We start from the raw sequence: 19,241 nt of genomic DNA, 5'->3' as shown, positions 1-19,241 counted from the left end.
ACTTACCAGCCCGTAACTCTTAATATAATGGCTTGATATATAGTCAAAGTTACATACTTTTTAATATAAATTTTGACAAGTAGAATAGCCCTATAAATCCATATATAATTAGCATATTAACTGCTTACTAAAGTAAGCACTAAAGTAACACTATTGCTATTTTTTTAGCCGCCAATGCTGCTTTCTCTGAATATATGAAGAGAATAGCATCTGCATTGCACCAAGTCATCAAATGAAAGAGGCAATTAATTTGTATCTGTGGATCTGAAATGCAGTCTATGAGACCAGGGGTTGGTAAACTATGACCCATGGGCCAAAGGTAAACTCACTTTTTTGTGTGGCCCATGAGCCAAAACCAGTTTTTATATTTACAAATGGTTGGGAAAAAAAATCAAAATAATAATATTTCAAAATCAGACAGTCATCTGTTTATGCATCCTCTCCGGCTGCCTTCCTGCTACAATGTCGAATTAAGTAGTTCCACAGAGACAGTATGGCCCACAAAGCTTAAAATATTATTGTGCCCTTTATGGAAAAAAATCTACGAACAGCTATTCTAGTGACTCCAGACACTGTGGAGCTACATAATTAGTACACTGGGTCCATGAAGTCTGACGTGAACCAAATGTTACAAACTAAACACCTCCCATATTTACGTAGTATTTGTTAAGTACATATGACTTCTACATGATTAATAACAGGCATATTCACTTAAGTACTGCTGAATTGATAATAGTTTATTAGTAATACTGTATTTTCTACATCAACAGATACTCTAAGTAGAGTTCTTATGTGAGGTTCTACATAACCTGAAAGGCTCAGCTATAAACTCATGATGAACAAAATAGATAAAAGGGCAAACAGAAATAAAAGGCAAACTGCAAGTAGAAGCATGGCAGAAATACGCTAGTAACAGCAAAGTATCGTGACCCTAAAGGGAAGGAAGGCCTTCTATTTGCGTTCCTGTCCGTGTGCCAAGGCACTTTCAGTTATGTTAGGTCACAGAATCTTCCCATCTCCACTACAGAAAGGAACCACTTGCAGATAAAAATGTAGGTCTTTCTTTCTCCCCCTTTTGTTAAGGCCTCTGCTATTTTCTACATCTATTACTTATGTTGATAGCAGCACTTGACTCTGGGTTATTTTCCAAATAGCAAGAGCTAAAATGAATTTAAACAGAAATTTTTTTGTTAACTAAATGAAAGACTGTTTTCACATACCAGAAACAGCAGAGTTAAGTGTGAGAGATGCAAAAGAAGCAGAATTCTGTTCAGAGGTATTCATTCCCCTATCCACACTAGACCAAGCAGCTGTTAAAATAAAGAACGTCACTTGGAACCTTCAATTTGCAAAAGAGAAGTTGAAAGATATGTACAGATTTAAACTACGATAACAATCTTAAAGATAACCTTAGTAATTAGGACCACAATATAGCAATAGCTACCATTTACTAAATGTCTATTATATTTGCCAAACTTCGTATCAACCACTTCTAATCCTTAGGGTAACCCTGCTAGGCAAAATTTCAGAGTATTTAAGTGGCTTGCTGATAGCCAGAAAACAGCTGAGCCATAAATGAAACTTAAGCTGATTTCCAAAGCCTATGTATGCCTTTCTCCACTTTAGCCAGCTACCTTATTATTTAACTTTGGGTCAGGCACTGAACTTGGTACTTGACATTCATTATAGCCAATCCTCACAACTACTTAAATATGAGATTCATACAAGTTAAAGAACTAACCTAATTTCCATAAAAATCAGTATGTGGGAGAATGGGATTCACACCAAATAGGTCTGTCTGAACTAGTCCACACTCATTCCACTATACTGTACTATTTCCTTAACATTTTCAAGATATTTCTTACCTATAAATGAGTATTTTAAGGCACATACACTTCCTTGAGGCCAGTCACACCAGTCTCTTCTCAGTAACTCACTACAAACCCAATTTAATATAGTTCCCTCTCAATTTCAACAAAGGTCCCAATCCATCTAGGTGGGAACTCTAATCTGCTGCTTAATTTTATCTGTAGCAACATTAAGTACCATCAAATTTATGTCCTAATTATGAAAATGCTACATAGCTTTTATAAGTAAATTGCAAATATCTGGTAAGGCCAAAGTTTTTAACATTACTCAATAAAACTACCATCTTTTGCTAAATATGAAAGGATGCTTTACAGCATAGACATTTATGCTTTCTTCATTGTTGAAATGAGGCTGGGAATTTAGGGAATGACTTCTTCCAAACAAATTTTGATATTTCTACACAATTCCTGGACATCGTACAGGAGAAAGGAAGAATGAGCTTGAGAAAAATTATCAGTAAACAATCTAAAGTCTGTTTCTTGGGGACATTAGTCAACCGGAGTCTTTCTAGACTGATGGAAACTGATGGAAAAATAATATAGGAAGAAACAGGTCTTTTTTCCTACTTAAACACTAAAAACTCTAGTGTCTACTGCTCTCCCAAATATAAGAAATAAAACTAACAAAAGTATCTGCAACAAGCACAACAGAAAAGAGTGTATGTTTAATGCACAAGGAATTACAACTTGATAAAAAACAAGAAACAAAAAACAATAAGAGGCCATTAGACAAATGGGCAAAGAACACAGACAATTCATAAAAGAAATAGAAATGATCAAGAAAGTTGTAAAAAATATGCAACCTCATTAGTGATCTTAAAAAGTTAACCGAACAATTTATGTATTTTTTGTTTATCAAGTTAGAAAATATTTTTAAAAATAAGAATACCCAATCTTGGTCAGCACATAATAAATGGCACTCTTACCAACGCTGACAGTATAAACCAAAGCTACCCTCTTAGAAAATACTTTGATAATATGTCATAGAGCACTGTACACATACTCCCTTTAACCCAATAACATCACTCCCAAGAATCTATCCTAAAGAAATAACCCAAAAACAAATATATTCAATGCAATGTCATTTACATGGTTAAAAAAGGGAAAAACTTCTCTTGATAATATGGGAATAAAAAAATGATTTATATGCTATGCTTACATAATGTATTATAGGGACTTTAAATAAAAATGCTTACAAATAGGAAAATGTTTATATTACAATATTAAGTGTGTTTGTGGGGACATAAAAATGAATATCCAATTTGGGTTATGTAAAATATTGTACACAGGAAAAAAAAAAAAAAGATCATTAAAGAAATATAAAAAAACAGTGGTTGCCATTGTGCGGTGTGGTAACAGTGGGTTTTTCCTTTTCTTTTTGCAGTTTTCCATATAAAACATGGATTTCTTTTCCATAACACACACACACACACACACACACACACACACACACACACACATACACATTGGAATTACGCTGCTTTATATTTGATGACTTTCAACAAGAATAAGCTTCTCAACTACTAGTCTTTATCTTTAAAATCAAGGGGAAAAATTATAAATAGGCATTCTGCAGACTGTAAAATAGTATAAAAATGAATACTGTAAACTACTTCTATTTATCATTTTCATTTACACTCAATAGCAGAACTGTTGAAATTAATCAGAAAGTCTGCTCACACATCACACTTATCACTAAACATATATAATTACAGCCCTTAGCTACGCTGGCAATCAAATGTGATGAAAGCACATGAGAACACGAGGGAGAGAGCAAAAAATACATTTGCTATTAGTTACTTTTTAGTTCCCACTTTGCTCCATGTAAAAAGGATATGAGATGTGTTAATTATTACTATTGTTTCTGTATGGCTTTACGAATTTTTCTACTCATGGAATTTTTTTTTCCATTCCTGGAAAATTCAAAATGTACCAGAAATAAGCAATTTTAAATAAACTTAAAATGTTCTCACACTTCTTACCAATGCCAGAAAATATTGAACGGTCACTCCAACTCCTTCCCCAGTCTTTTCCATTTGCATTAGCATCTCCAGTGTCTTGACCCCAAGCAGATGGCTCATTTTTCCTCTTGCCTGCAGAAGCAGGTGAAACAGAGTTCCACTTCTCCTCACCTGCACTGATCTGTGAGGAGAGTTTTACAGACTTCTCATTCCAGCCTCCTCCATTTACAGTGAGGTTTTCGTTCATTCCTGAAGAAACTTAAAGAAAAGAAAAGAAGATTAAAAACTGATATGTGACTCCTTATTAAAACTGGGATATTATTAAATTTCTGTGATTGCTTGGTTTATATTTATCACTCATTTTCTCCCCTACTGTCTTCTAAATAGCTTGAGCTTCAAAGATAAAAATGAAGACTTTTAAAGGGGAAATGACCACCACGGATGACTTTTAGTTTAAAAACTAAGAGGAGGCTTGAACTTTATATATTAATAATGTTTTCAACAGCAGAATGACTTGCTCAAAGAAAGTATAAAAGAGCAAACGGGGAAACAACACATATTCTGGTATACTTGGTATACTCACCCACTAAACATATGAAGATTTCTCCTTAGTTATTATGTTCTTTCTTTAAATATTTACACACACACACACACACACACACACACACACACACACACACACAATGTATAAGGCAGTGATTCTAAAACCTGGCTGCACATTAAAATCAATTGAAAATTTTCTTAAAAGTAGACAACGGAGCCTCAACCCAGACTAATTAAAATCAGAATCTCGAGGGGTGCGTGCCTGGTTGGCTCAGGTCAGTGAAAAATGTGACTCTTAATCTTGAGGTGGTAAGTTTGAGCCCCACATTTGGCATAGATTACTTAAGAAAATAAAAAAAATCAGGGGCGCCTGGGTGACTCAGTCGGTTGGGCGTCCGACTTCGGCTCAGATCGTGATCTCCTGGTTTGTGGGTTTGAGCCCTGCGTCAGGCTCTGTGCTGACAGCTCAGAGCCTGGAGCCTGCTTCGGGTTCTGTGTCTCCCTCTCTCTCTGCCCCTCCCTCACTCATGCTCTCACTCTCTCTCTCTCAATAATATAGTAAACATTAAAAAAAAAATTTTTTTTAAAAGAAAAAAAATCAAATCAAATCAGAAGCTCTATGGGTGAAGCCCAGGCATCAGTATGTATGTGTGTATATATGTACGCACGCACATGTTGTGCGTGTTTTTCTAAGCTTCCTAAATGACTGTAACGTGTAGCCAGGATTGAGAATCATGGGAATGAAGGAAGCTGACAGAGTTAAAACAAGCCTGAAATAAGGTGCTTTTTCATTTCTGAATTTATAGTATACTACAACACTTTTAGTTTTTAGGTAAGATATACTACTCTACTTAATTCAATCTTTATCATAAACGAGTACATAAAATATATTTTCTAATTGTGGAGCACTGGGTAACTTCAGACTGTAGTCCATTTATTGTAAAATATTTAATATTGTTAAAGAAGCAGTTTAAACGATGATAGGTATTAAGGTTTTTTCCTTAATAAACAGGGGTAAAGTCTTTTATCCCATATATTAAAACCAAGTCCTCCCCCCCCCCACTCAAAATCCTTCTTTTCTCTATTGACTTACACAATGCAAACAAGAATAAAAACTGCATATAAGCTATTACTAAAAGATTGCTTTTACATATGGGGGAGAGGGAGAAACAACTAGAACATACCAAAGCCTGTTAGAAGTGGGAATGATTTTTCTTTTTATCCATTTTCCAAAATGTCTGGATTGTGATTATATTACTTTAGTAATTAAAAATCATTTCTAAGCCTTTTTTTTCCTTCTGTATCATTCATGTGAGGAAAGAGACATGTATATAAGTTTCTATTTTGATGGGCCTTCAATTTAAGTTACATGTAATTTCTCTCACCCTGAAGTGTAGAATCTCCTTTTCCAGACTTAAAGTTGCTAACTTGAACATTTAGATGAGAATCACCTGGTTGAAATAGAAATAAAATTTATTTAATACTAAACAGGCCACTATGCACATTAAATTAGGAGTTAACACACAATTTAATTTTCACTTATTTTTAATAAATTGCTTCAAGTACTAAATTCTTACACTGGAAAAGAGTCAGTTTTACCCACAACATACATGACATGTCCTTAGGGAACTGAGTTCTTTAGTTAACATATTCTTAGTCAACTAAAATGGCAATATAGGACCTGGAAAATTGCTCAAATATATGGAAAGTCTGCTGTTCAATAATGGTTATCAAGATTCTTTTCAGCAGAACTGGAGAACTGGGCTCTGTAATTGGATTCAACTTTGCCACCTCTCAACAATACCAGCTGCCTTTTCAATAATCCTGGAAGCAAACACATCCAACTTAAAAACACCGCCAGTATTTGGGACCAGGACTTAGGAAATATGGCAAGAGGGGCGAATACATGTTACAACAAAGATACTATTTCTCGGACACTAAAAAGCAGAATGATCACAATGTATTAAAAAACTAGCATGACACAGGATTGTGCAGCAAGGAAGGCATGCACAAGACAGCGAAAAGGGGTCACCAACAGAAGTGCTAAAGCATGGCTAATATGGGATAGTGAAAATGCATAAATAGACATTGTTGCTACACCAAAGCGATAAATTCCAGCAGGTCATCAAGCAAAAAAGTAAAAGGCTGAGAAAGTGGTCTAGGGACAAATGTGGGGTAGGGAGGCAATTAATAAAAAGGTGAAGGAAGAAAAGTCAATGCCCAAGTTGAACAGTATCACTCTGCAGACTGATGTTTCCAGGGTAAAATGATGGCAATGTAAAGAGCTACTAAGAAGCCATCAATATTGGATAGTCTGAGCATTTGAAATACTTGGGAAGACCATTAGCTCCACAACCTCTGAAGTTCCAGTCCAGCTTTATCAAACACCAAAGCATTCTCAAAAAGTTGGGGTGATAAGAAGTCCAAGACAGAGCCTGCACTATCCAGAACATGCTAGTTTCATCTTGGAATGCAAGCATCCAACATGCAGAATGGTGACAAACAATTCCACTTAAATGTCTTGTCCACTATAAAAATGGAGATGTAAGAGAGCTGGGGCAAAGCATTGCACACAAGGAAAAAGGCAACATCATTTTCTCATGTGACTCAAGGCAGAAAGGCAATTTTAATTTAAAAAGCCATTCATTAGGCGGTATGTAATGAGTAACACTGCTGGTTATCAGGTAAACCGATACATGGTCCACAATGCTCTCACGAAGAAGGGTATATCAGCACAATGATGTAAGCTGTTCAAAATAGTCAAATTTTTGACGTAATGATATTTTGTACATCTGATTAAAAGGAGCTGGATTTGATGTATGACTCTTATGTTCCACTAATATACCTTTATTCTTCTTGGAACCAACAGGAAATGATGCGGTTGTAAGTTGCTCGGTGGTAACTGTGATGGTATTTTCTATCCCAGGGATAGTTGAATCCAATGAACCAGAATCAGTCTGCACCTTATCACGTTTACGCTGCTGTCGTTTCTCTCTGTGACTAATTTTAGTTTCCCAGGCTCCTGACATAGCCCCAGAGAAAAAAGTGTTATTCAGTAAAGGGGAAGAAAAAAGTTGCAGGTTTTTTTTTTTGGGGGGGGGGGGGCACACAAAATATCATGATAGTAAACTAAAAACCAAGTGTACTGATGATATTAACTTATCCTAAGAATTTACTCGAATCTCAGTATGTTGTTTCAGGCAGCTAACTGCCATTATTATTTATTCTGCTAATTTTTATCAACTCTGTCCTCTATGATTTATAAAAAAATGATAAATATATGTTATCTTATATATATTTTTTATCCTGCCAGACAGAATGGATAGGAGAGTATTATAAATAAGTACTAATAAATGGATTTATTTGTTGATGACAATAAAGGGCTTACTCAAGAATTTTGTACACAACCTTTTAGGGATAGTGTATTTAAGAATAGGGAAAAAATTAAAACCATAGTTCTAAGAAACAAAGACAAAACAATCGCTCAACATATTGAGCTAGACCCTCAATTTGAAGATGGTTCCCTTCAGGAAACGCACTTAAATAAAAAAAAAAGTGTTTTGTAACAATGTCACAAATCTGTACATTAAAATCTGTAGTTACTAAAAAGAAAAGCTAGATACAAGATTAAGCAACACAAATGCAGCTTTTATATAATCCACCTTGGTAAAAAAGGATTAAAAATGTTTCTATAGTCCTTTCACTTGCTCAAGTACCTTCATCAACTTCCTTTCCATCATGGCGTGAACTGTTTTGCACTGCTTTAGCATCTGACTTTGATTTCTTCTTATTTTTCTTTGACTGAAAGCAAAATAGAATGTTACTTAATATTTCATTGTTTTTGAAAAGGTAGGAGTCAGTAAAATACATAATGAAATGTATGATGCTGACAACCAAAAAAATTTAATGTTTGATAAAAGAAATTAACATTAAATGGCAATAATAATAGGAGGGTACAATTTATTGAGTGGTTACTACATGCTAAGTACTTTGCACTGATTTTCTTCTTTATTCCCTAAAAAAACTCATTAGGGAAGGTATTATTCCCATTTTAGAGATGAGGAAACGCAGACTTAGAGATGTTAAATATGAAATTGGTTATCTAGGGTCACATTAAGTTAGTAAGTGGTAGAGTCAAATTAGGAAACAGGTCTATCTGGCTTCAAAGTCTGTGCCCTTAAAAACATGCTATCCTAACTTCCATCACAAATAAGGCAGTGTAATATGGTGTTTTCAGAGCAATAAAATTAAAAAAATATTGCTAGCGTTGAGAAAGAAAATGATGCACTGATTAGTGGCTTTTGGATTTTATAAAGCAGATTGCTGGAATACCCTGCTGTATAGCAAATTAGAGAGTCAACCAGAAAAAGCAGTTAATATTTTGTCAGTTTCAAAGCAATGCGAAAATACCTAGGATTTGCATATGGTAGGTATTTAGTAATTCATTAAAAAAAAAATACCTACACACATACAAGATGTGGGTTATTTTGAAACAGCCTTCCAATTCCATTCTGTTAATATTATTTTCTCCTCTCAGAAGCTGCTCATTAAAACTTGGTAAAGCCACGATTTCTATATTTAGATTAGTGCTTCCAAGAAAGTACTAATATTCATCAAATATTGATTTTACTTATAATCTATATTCACTCTTTTAACTGAGATTGGCTATGTATATCTTATTATCTTCAAGTTAAGTTTACCACCAGAAAAAAGATTATATCTTGATACTAAGTTTTTTTTTCTTTATGGGTAAAGCAGTAAATGATAGTTTGAGTAAGCAATAAATGACAGCTCTTAAGAGTGATTAAAAATTCTTTGACAACAAGAGTATATAAGCAACTATTCACAACAAACTTTTTATGTTCCCTGTAGTTGATCTGTACTTGTTTTTTTCCATGTTCTCATTAACATGTATCATGTTTCATGTACTGCTTTATGACATCTACCAAACCAGGTCATATCTACTTCACAAAAATTGAGGTATCATCTACATACCATAATATTTATCCTCTTTAAAGTGTACAGTTTGGTGGATTTTAGTAGATTCAAGGTCGTACAACTGTCACCATTTTCTAATTCCAGAACACTCTCATCATCCCAAAGAAGAAACGTGGTACCAATGACCAGTCAGTGTCCCTACCACCTTTTTCCCACTAGCATCTACTACCAATCTACTTTCTATCGACTGTCTGTCTCTCACACCCACTCAAGATAACACATTGAGCATTTTTCAGTTATAGCCTAAAGTAGAGGTCAGCTAACTTTTTCTATAAGGTATCAAGTAATAACTATTTTAGGCTTTCCAGGGCACATATAGTTCTATACATAGTGATCTTACAACCCTGCTGCTGTAGCATGAAAGTAGCCATATACAATATGTAACTGAATGGCTGTGACTGTGTTTCCACACAATTTTATTTACCAAAATAGGCCTCTGGCTGATCTGGGGGACCAGAGTTTGCCCATCCCTGGTCTACAGCAGCACTGTACAATAGAATATAATACAAGCCATGTTTGTAATTTAAAGTTTTCTAGCATACAGATGTCAAAAAGATGAAAGAAAGAGGTCACATTAATTTTAATATATGTTAACTCAACATACCCCAAATACATTTCAAAAGGTAATGAATATAAAAAGTTATTAATAGTATGAGAAGGAACGCTAAGTAGCCATTAAGTAGCTACCACATTGGACCGTACAGACCTACAGGAACTAACTAAAGTTAAGTACCTCCATTTTACAGATAAGAAAACTGAGGCCATAAGAGATTATATAAATTGCTTAAGACAATAGGGTTATTAAGTGGTAAATCCAGAAGTAAAATTCAGTTCTGACTCTAGATCCTGCCCTCACAAATACTCTGCTATCCTGTTACTCTACACTGAACTCTAAATACAAATTTAATCATGTATTACTTATGTGATTTTGGGCTAAGTGCCTCTAAATCCCTTTCCCCAACTGCCATTTGGGACAAAAATTCCTAACCTCATATGAGGTTCCTTTTTTTTTTTTTAATGTTTATTTATTTATTTTTGAAGGAGAGAGAGACAGAGCATGAGCACGTGAGGGGCAGAGAGAGAAGGAGACACAGAATCTGAAGCAGGCTCCAGGCTCTGAGATGTCAGCACAGAGCCCGATGCGGGGCGCAAACCCACCCACGTGCAGTAAGATCGTGACCTGAGCCAAAGCCAGCCGCCCAAACGAGAGCCACCCAGGTGCCCCCACATAAGGTTCTTTTAAAGATTAAAGAAGATGTGAAAGCAGACTAACTACAAAATAGTATACATAAGCATATATAAGACTTTAAAGGAGAGAAAGTATGAAAAAAGGAGAGAAGTTATATTCACACTGAAATATACTGTGATTCGTCACTAAAATGAAATCTGCAGAAAAATAAGACAGACTACCTTGATTTAGGCTTAGGTCTTGTTTGATTTTAGTTAAGTAACTAACCAAAGAATAATGCTTACCCAGACAAGACTTAGGAACGTATTTATAAAAAGCTTTAACACAAATATGCATTCATGCTACTATTTGCCTTAGCCGTCCTACTGACGTAAACATCTTACTTGTGGGCAGCTCCACTACAGTGAACACTTTTGAAGGAAAATGCAAATACAAAGTGCCAGCTCCTCTGTTACCACGTTCTTCCCTCCTATTCTTTGTCAGCCTCTACCGTGGAGCTAGTTAACCTCTCCTAACGGCTGTCATGCAATCAAGATTTATTAAATCCCTACGATATGCTAGACATACACTCCCAAGATTGTTTCTTTGTAAATTTTATACACACCCTCCTGACAGTGTATATACATTTGTAAAACAACTATTTTTTAGTGACAGCAATATGACTGAACATGCTTCATTATTTTTGAATAAGCTTCTAAATTCATGTATTTTGATACTTTAATACTTTTAATAACTATCATACTTGACAAAAGTATAGAGATTCACTTAAACGAAGGCCATGCTTGTCAAAACATGACACTAATTTTTCAACCTCATCCTCTAAGTATGCAAAGGTTTTTGTGGAAATCTAACTAGTAAAAGTTAATCTTCCTCAACACCAGCAGTTCCTGCAATCGAATCTGATGGTTTTTTACTTTGGTATTTTTAACAAATGGATCCACTAAAAAGACTTAAAAAAAGTTTGTTTTTGTTTTAACTGGTTATATCACTATCACTTATATAGATCTTCCTAATTAACCCAGTCAGGTTTCAAAATAATTCTATGAGGCAGATGTTATTACTTCCACTTTACAGATGAGAAAAGAAGGCACAGAATGATTAACTAACCAACCCCAAGATCACCTAATTATTAAGTGTCAGAGCTGGGATTTGATAAGCATGCTCCAAAATCTGGGCTGCTATGCTTCTGTTAGGAAACTGCTCCCAAGCTGTTAAATTGTGCAGATATGAGAATTTTCACAAGTAACAGACAAATTATTTTATTTTAGAAACAGAGAGAGCATGAGCGAGGGAGAGGGGCACAGAGAGAGGGAGAGTCTCAAGCAGGCTGCAGGCTCCAGGCTCAGTGTGGAGCTCAACGTGGGGCTTCATCCCACAACCCTGGGATCTAACCTAAAGGTTGGAAATGGATGCTATGATACTTTTAGTCCGCAGGTAAGTGGCTAGTGTGTAAGATTTCCCCCTAACTCATGGCAGTAACTATTCTGTTTTCTGAGACTTTTGTTCTATTTCCATTGGGTCAAAATTTTTCTTTTTTGTGATGGTGACAGTGATTTTAAAAATGTACATACCTGACAAAATTAAAAGCGGTCAGTGAAGTTCATCATTTTGAAAACTAAGCAATTGCCGCTTGAAAAGTCTGAAAACTACTGCTTTAGGATCAATTTCATCCACCTTTTGCCTAAACAAATATGGTAAGTCCCTATTTTATACTGCTCCACATTCAGCACTATTTATTTTTCTCACTTGTCTCAAACATATAGATGAACAAGGCATAAATGGCAAAGGATGGATGATCCAAAGAACATATTATTTACATTTCTCTGAACTATCTATACCAACAGTTCTTAATCTTGGTAACTTGGTGACACGATGTAAGGATGAGATTAATTACAAAAAGTGTCACAAACCTTTTTAAAAGTAGGGAGAGTTCCAGCAGATTTTCCTGCTTTTCGGGGTGGTGGTGGTGGTGGTGGTATAATTTAAACTACAGCCAAGATTTTTCCACCCACTACTAGTCTGATACATTTCCCTGAATGCAAGGAAGGAGTAGGATTGTAGATGAAGGGAAGTACCCACAACCTGTACTTTACCTTTCTCCTTACCCTGGTTAGTTAGATTTTCTTTCACTGCGCTTACCACCACCTACCACTAGAGAATATATTTGCTTTATTTTAGTCATCCCTTTTCCCATTTTATCCTGTTTTATCAATCGTTAATATTCCTAGTGCCTAGAATAATACACCTTGCAGACAGCAGTTATTTGGTTAATCAGTAAAAGAGCCTAAAAATAAATTGCATTATATATGGCCCTGTCTGCCCAACTCTCATTGCCCCCAAAATAAAACCTCTGAGCTACTCTATTTGTATACTTGAACACTCATGAGAGCCATTAAATTATTTAAATACACTTGGTGTGAGCTCACGAATTATGGTACACCACACAAGCGGCATGACAACCAACCCAGAATCTTAAAAAAAATTTACAAGAAACCTTTCTTAAGAACTTTATCTAGTCCCAAACTCTTTCCCAGACATGGTTTTCAAATTTCCAACAGCTTAATAAATTAATTCCACTTGGAGACTCCATTTATTACCTCAATCTCAGCATGTTTAAAACCAAATTCATTTTCTCACTCTATTTCAATCTCCTCTTGCCACTCCCACTTGCCTCATTCAACTACAGCATCATGGGAAAATGATGGGCTAGAGAAGAAGTCCTGGTTCTGGTCTCCTTTCTGCTATTTGTCAGGAGTTTAGACAGAAAAGTCTAGGGGGCAAAAATGAGGTTTCTCTCGTAAGATATTCCCTCTTTGATGGAAACTACTGTGTTTACCTTCAAAGGGGGCACTGAAACTACTAATTCTTGGATGGAACCCAAGAATCATGAAGCTATAGATTCTATGGCACAAGGAGCCCAAAAGGTCAAGAGTCCAAGACCTACACAATCAGATTCAAAGCATTCCAGATAATGAAATATTTTAATGAATCCAAAAGATTGTATTACAAGTTTAAAAGAGGGGTTCAGCAAAAAAAAAAAAAGAGCCAGACAATAAATATTTTATGCTTTGCAGACTATAAGGTCTCTATTGCAACCACTCAACTTTGCTGTTGTAATATAAATGCAGCCACAGACAATAAATAAGTGTGGCTGCATTCCAATAAACTTTCAAAAAATAGGCAGAGAGCTAGATATGGCCAATGGTCATGGTTTGCCAATCCCCGATTTTAGACTATTGTTTCTAAGACGTATTATGGAAGGTAAAACACAAATGCATGTAAATTCACTGGGTACGCAGTGTTCTCTGTTTTGCTAAGAGCTACTACACCTTACAGTTGTTTAAAATCTATGATGCCTTGGAATAAGTTTGTCTATGGTCTTCTAAACACTGATCACTCCTACTCCACAAACGTCTTGGTGATAGGATACTCTTAAAACAGACCAAAGATATCAAAGAGCCTTTGTTTACATGGGTTGTACCTACTGGTATCTAACATACTATAAATTTAAACTAAGATATTATTTAATATATTAATTTCAAAATAATAGACTAATTACATACTGTATAATTACACCTATATAAATAACTGTATTTTCCAAAACAAACAAATAAACATTTTAGTGAGCAGCATGGTTGGTATGTTCTACAGTTTGCAAATATCTTTAATATCTGGCTTCATAAAAGATAGCTGGATTCGCATACCTCCTTTTGCATTTAATTTTACTGTGATACGTTATTTAAAGCATGTGAAGAAAATCTGACTACATACACATAGATATATAATTGGAAAAAGGATTTTTAAGACTTTTAAAAGTCTTTTAAGACTTTTTTTTGTGGGAGAGTGCAAATGGGGAAGGGGCAGAGAGAGGGGACAGAGGATTTGAAGCCAGCTCCTCGCTGACAGGCTGACAGCAGTGAGCCTGATGTGGGGGTTCGAACTCACGAACCATGAGACCATGACCTGAGCTGAAGTTGGACACTCAAACCAACTGAGCCACCCAGGTGCCCTGGATTTTTTTTTTTTTTTTTTTGAGAGACAGAGTGTGCATGAGAGCGGGGAGAGTGGCAGAGGGGTAGGTGGGGGGTGGGGGGGATGGGAGGGAGAGAGGGAGAGGGAGAGAGAGGGAGGAAGAGGAAGAGAGAGAGAGAATGAATCTCAAGCAGGCTCCACACCCAGCATGGATACCACGACCCTGGGATCATAACCTGAGCCGAAATCAAGAGTTGGATGATCAACTGACTCAGCCACCGAGGTGCCCCAGGTAAAAGGATTGGTTTTTATTTTTTTAATGTTTATTTATTTTTGAGAGAGAGAGAGAGAGAGACAGAGCGAGAGAGAGAGAGCGGGGGAGGGTCAGAGAGAGAGGGAGACACAGAATCTGAAACAGGTTCCAGGCTCTGAGCTTCCAGCACAGAGACCAACGCAGGGCTCGAACTCACAAACTGCGAGATCATGACCTGAGCCAAAGTCGGACACTTAACCGACTGAGCCAACTAGGCGCCCTTAAAAGGATCGTTTTAATAGTTTTGTTGTTGTTGTTTTTTGCTTTTTCAGCTAATTGTGATATCCTTTGACATTACACCAAAGGTTAGTGGTTGACAGGGGCTGGGACTAAGAAGAAACGGAGAAAATGGGGAGTTACTGGTAGTGGGCAGAGGAAAATGTTCAAAAACTAGACTATGGCGAGAGCCGTACAACTCTGCGATACAACTAAAATCATACACTTATATGAAATAAATTTTGTGGTATATCTCAAAATAAAGCTGCTTTACAAAAAAGAAAGAAAACCAATGAGTGTAGACTTAAAGAGGGTGAGGGGTAGGAACAGAGACCTGAATCACAGGCAGGACCTTTAGGTTATGTTCAAGGTTGTAGAGTAAGAGCAATGGGAAGTCACAAGGGACTTTAGGTAGAGGCAGGGGAAAGTATTATGCTGAAACTTGTCAAGTGGTAGTTTCTTAAAAATTGTTGCAACATGGAATCTGAAAGTGCATCAATGAACTTTCCACACTCTATTGGTCTACCTTGTGCATTTAATGAAACTTTCACAGTTGTCTGATTTTGTAACATGCAAGTACTGGTCACTTGGAAAATACTGGTTCAGTGAGTTACACACATCTTCTAAAATGTTAAAACATTCCATTGTATACAGTATTTATAATAATCCCATTTGTTAATATCACAACTGATCTCATCAGAAATTCTTTAAGCACAGGGATGCTGTCAAGCTAATGGTGGCAGATACAAATTTTCCAGATTTCTAATTTTCACTCAGAAACAAATCATTATATCATTTGCAACAAATACTAAGTATTCTTTTCCTTGAAGTGACAGGATCATTTCAATTATTTTTGAGAAAATGTCTGCAAATACCCAGGTCTAAATAACCATTGGTATCTATCAGCTGTTCTTTCACGTAAAAACAGTAACTAGTCTAGGTTGCAACTCAATTACACAAATGTTTTTCCTCGAGACAACCACTGTTCTTCAGTACACAGCATACTGTAGGTATACTTCCTATTTCATCATGCAAAATAATTAAAAAGCATGTGTTCAGAGGTCAAGATTTAATAAAATTAATAATGATCATTTTTATAGCTTCATTAAGAATACTCTTAAGTGAAACTAGCTTTTTTTTTTTTTTTTTTTAACTATGAGTGGATTGCATAAAGAATACAGTTACTAGTAGTTTGGTGTCTCTGTCACGATTTGTGCTCGGAAGCCGGCAGTTTTACTTGCTATTGCTTCTGCACCATTAGTGCAACTATCAACACGGTGAAGAAGGCAAATGTCCTAATTATTATAAAAACAGTTTCATCTCCCAGGGCCCAACAAAAGGGTCCCTGGGACCCCATCCCAAGGGTCCACAAACCACACTTGGAGAACAGCTGCCTCCGTGAAATTGAGGGAGCATTATTTACTAGGTATGTGATGCTGGGCAATCCACTAAACTCTTTTTAATGAGCTGTATTTAAAAAAAAATGATAGTACCCCTCTCCTTCCTCAACGAAGACTTAGTCAACAGGGTCAAAAGAGGTGAAAATATTTTGTATTATGTAGCAACATAAAAAATGTAAGAGCTTATTAATACTAAAAATGAATGATATTTCAGTAGGACACCATTGACTTCATTCTGAACATAAACATAAATTTGATTGTGACCAAATTTTATACACTTTGGTTTTTGTTGTTTCTCGAACAATCTTTACACTTCTATCTTAATTCAGATCCTCATAATCACTGATATAAGCCTGACCTGTTAATCATAAACGTTGCTGCCAGCTAAACATATCTATTTTTATCATACCCCACCCCCACCTTGACCAGTCAAACTTATCGAGAGCTTTCCATTAAGAATATCTTCTTTTGTTTCAGCTGAATAATGTCTGATTGTGTCCATTTGTTTCTCTCTCACTTGCCAAAGCTGGCCTCCCCACTTCTACTTACTAAAATACCATCCCTAGCCTTAAGAGTCCAATTGTCAATTCTTTCTGGCCACCCAAATTGGATAATCTTACTCCTCTATCTGGCACTCAAAGTCTTGTTACCTGGTATCTTCTCCTGTGCTTGCCTTTCCTTAACTAGACTGCAGTCTTTCTGAGAGTAAGTACTTCTTCCATTCTTATTCTCTTCAGCATCCAATAGCACAATGCATTCAGCCAGCTAATGGTCCTAGGTCTACTCTACTAGAGACCAGTATCAATGAAGTATTGACCTTCACAGCCAAATAAAGACCTAGAAAACTATGGTAGTTTAACTTGCTTATAGACCCAAGATCTATAACTCTTGTCATACGTGGTTTTTAGACAATGTTTTACTTCTAAGGCTTATTACTCAAGTGACAGGGCAAGGTATTCAATATCACAGCTTAGAGTGCTTAGATGTGGCTCTGAGAGAAAAACAAACATACAATGATGCATATTAAGGTACATAAGTAGATCTAAGAGAAGCCTCTTTAGAAAGAAAGTAATAAAAAGCCTTAAAACACATATTTACAACATGCAAAAACAGTGCAATAGCACAAAAAATGAACTGAAATAAAGTCTTTTGGGCTAAACCAAGTTAAAAAGCATGAATTCAAGATGCAGACAGCAAAAAGAAACACTAGCCATGAGCTGTAGCATTTACTATTATGCAAAAAGCCTAACCAAGTAGACAGCAAACCAAAGGCAGAAGTTTTGTTCTGAAAAAGCAACAGCAACTGAAAGCAGGCAGTACTGTCAAGTGATTGAAAAACGCATAGGCTTTGGCACCGGAATGAGCTGGATTCAAATCCTAGCTCAGAAACTGTGCACTGAGTAAAACTGCAAAATCCCTCCATGCTGACAGTCCTTATTTGTACAATGGGGCTGTTACTACCTGCCTGCTAGAGTTTATGAAAGGATCAGAAATAATACACAGCAGTAAAAAGCACAGACTTTGAAGTCAGATGGGTCTGGGTTAGAACTGACTACATCTAATAGCTTAGATAACTTATGCCTCAGGTTTCTTATTTGTAAGATAGGTATAATACCACCTCCTCTGTGCTCTTATGAGGATAAATAAAATAACATGGATAAATATTCTATAAAGTCTTAAAAGTACACCCGATACGTACTTTGTCCCTACAAGATATATGTACATACATTCATACATTATACACACACCCCGCCTTGCATAGTGCCTGCCATTTTATAGATATTTAACAAATATCAATTATTGTAATTACTTCTTAACATAAGAAATTTCAGAATGATTATAAACTCTAAACTGTGGTTTTTTCATCTTCCTACACCCGATCTATATATGATTAACCAATCAGAGATGAATGGCAGTTCATCAATTATTCCAACTACAAATATTTCAGGATAATTCAGGGAGTGGAAAAAGGAACAAGTATAAAATGCTCACTAGTAGGAAGAAAATCCAGAAACAAGGAAATATCATAGGGAAGGAGTACAAATCCGTATCAGACATATAAACTATTCACACTTTAAATTTACAATCCTGAAATTGTATGCTTACTTGTTAATACAAGTTATTTCCTATTTATTTTTCTGCCAAAGGCAAAATCAGGCATAAATTTAACTTCTGCCCACAACTATCCTTCATTTTACGCCATCCTACCTGCAGCCATCTTGGCCCTAGACCAATTTTACTGGGTTACGGAGGAGAACTGATCTTGCCAATTCTTCAAAGACACTTTAAAAATTGTAAGCGTTAAGAAAGTGTAGCAACCATTTCATACTATTATTCTGTAGGACTGGAATTGTTGCATTCTGGTTTCTAGAAACCACTTATCTACCTTTCGTTATTTTTTGGTTTGTCTTTCTTTGTTAAAAAGGAGTTATGCATGCACAGGGTTTTAAAAAGGAAGTGGAAGAGCACAAGTATTAAATGTATCGAAAGGACTTAAATGAGAAGTTTCTCTCCCACAGCAGGACAACGCACTGTTAACAATTCCTTTTTACATTCTGCCTAAGTCAAATAAAAAATGGGTCAGTTCTAACACTGAAAACTGAATAAAACCCCAGGAATGTACCATTTATGGGGTATGACAGATTGTCTTATTTGAAAACTTAAGAGTGCACAGAACATTCTCTTTTGTTCAACAAACTCAAAATGTCTAATAAGTAGACAATTATGTCTCCATCAGAACAGAAATCTCTTTCAACACTTAATACCATCGAACAAGTTGGT

At 35.9% G+C, this 19,241-nt stretch overlaps 1 protein-coding gene across 5 annotated transcripts in view; it reads right to left on the bottom strand.

The window, feature by feature from the left end:
• MTDH (metadherin) overlaps positions 1–19,241 on the bottom strand; it is a 55,595-nt gene that overhangs the window by 22,469 nt on the left and 13,885 nt on the right. For 2 of the 5 annotated variants that reach the window (XM_019468050.2, XM_019468047.2), the window contains exons 3-6: positions 8,089–8,173; positions 7,218–7,394; positions 5,758–5,823; positions 3,851–4,087 (exon numbers count right to left, since the gene is read on the bottom strand). In XM_019468050.2, the coding sequence (XP_019323595.1) occupies positions 3,851–4,087; positions 5,758–5,823; positions 7,218–7,394; positions 8,089–8,173 (565 nt within the window). Of the gene's footprint in view, positions 1–1,220; positions 1,311–3,850; positions 4,088–5,757; positions 5,824–7,217; positions 7,395–8,088; positions 8,174–19,241 lie in introns of all 5 variants that reach the window. The other 3 variants (XM_019468046.2, XM_019468048.2, XM_019468051.2) reach the window with 3 other exon arrangements.

This window comes from Panthera pardus, unplaced genomic scaffold, assembly GCF_024362965.1.
Source record: "Panthera pardus isolate Hobbes unplaced genomic scaffold, ASM2436296v1 HiC_scaffold_7, whole genome shotgun sequence".
Classification (NCBI taxonomy): Eukaryota; Metazoa; Chordata; class Mammalia; order Carnivora; family Felidae; genus Panthera; species Panthera pardus.
The sequence above is the reverse complement of the archived record's forward strand: the minus strand, read 5'-3'. Positions and strand labels throughout refer to the sequence as shown.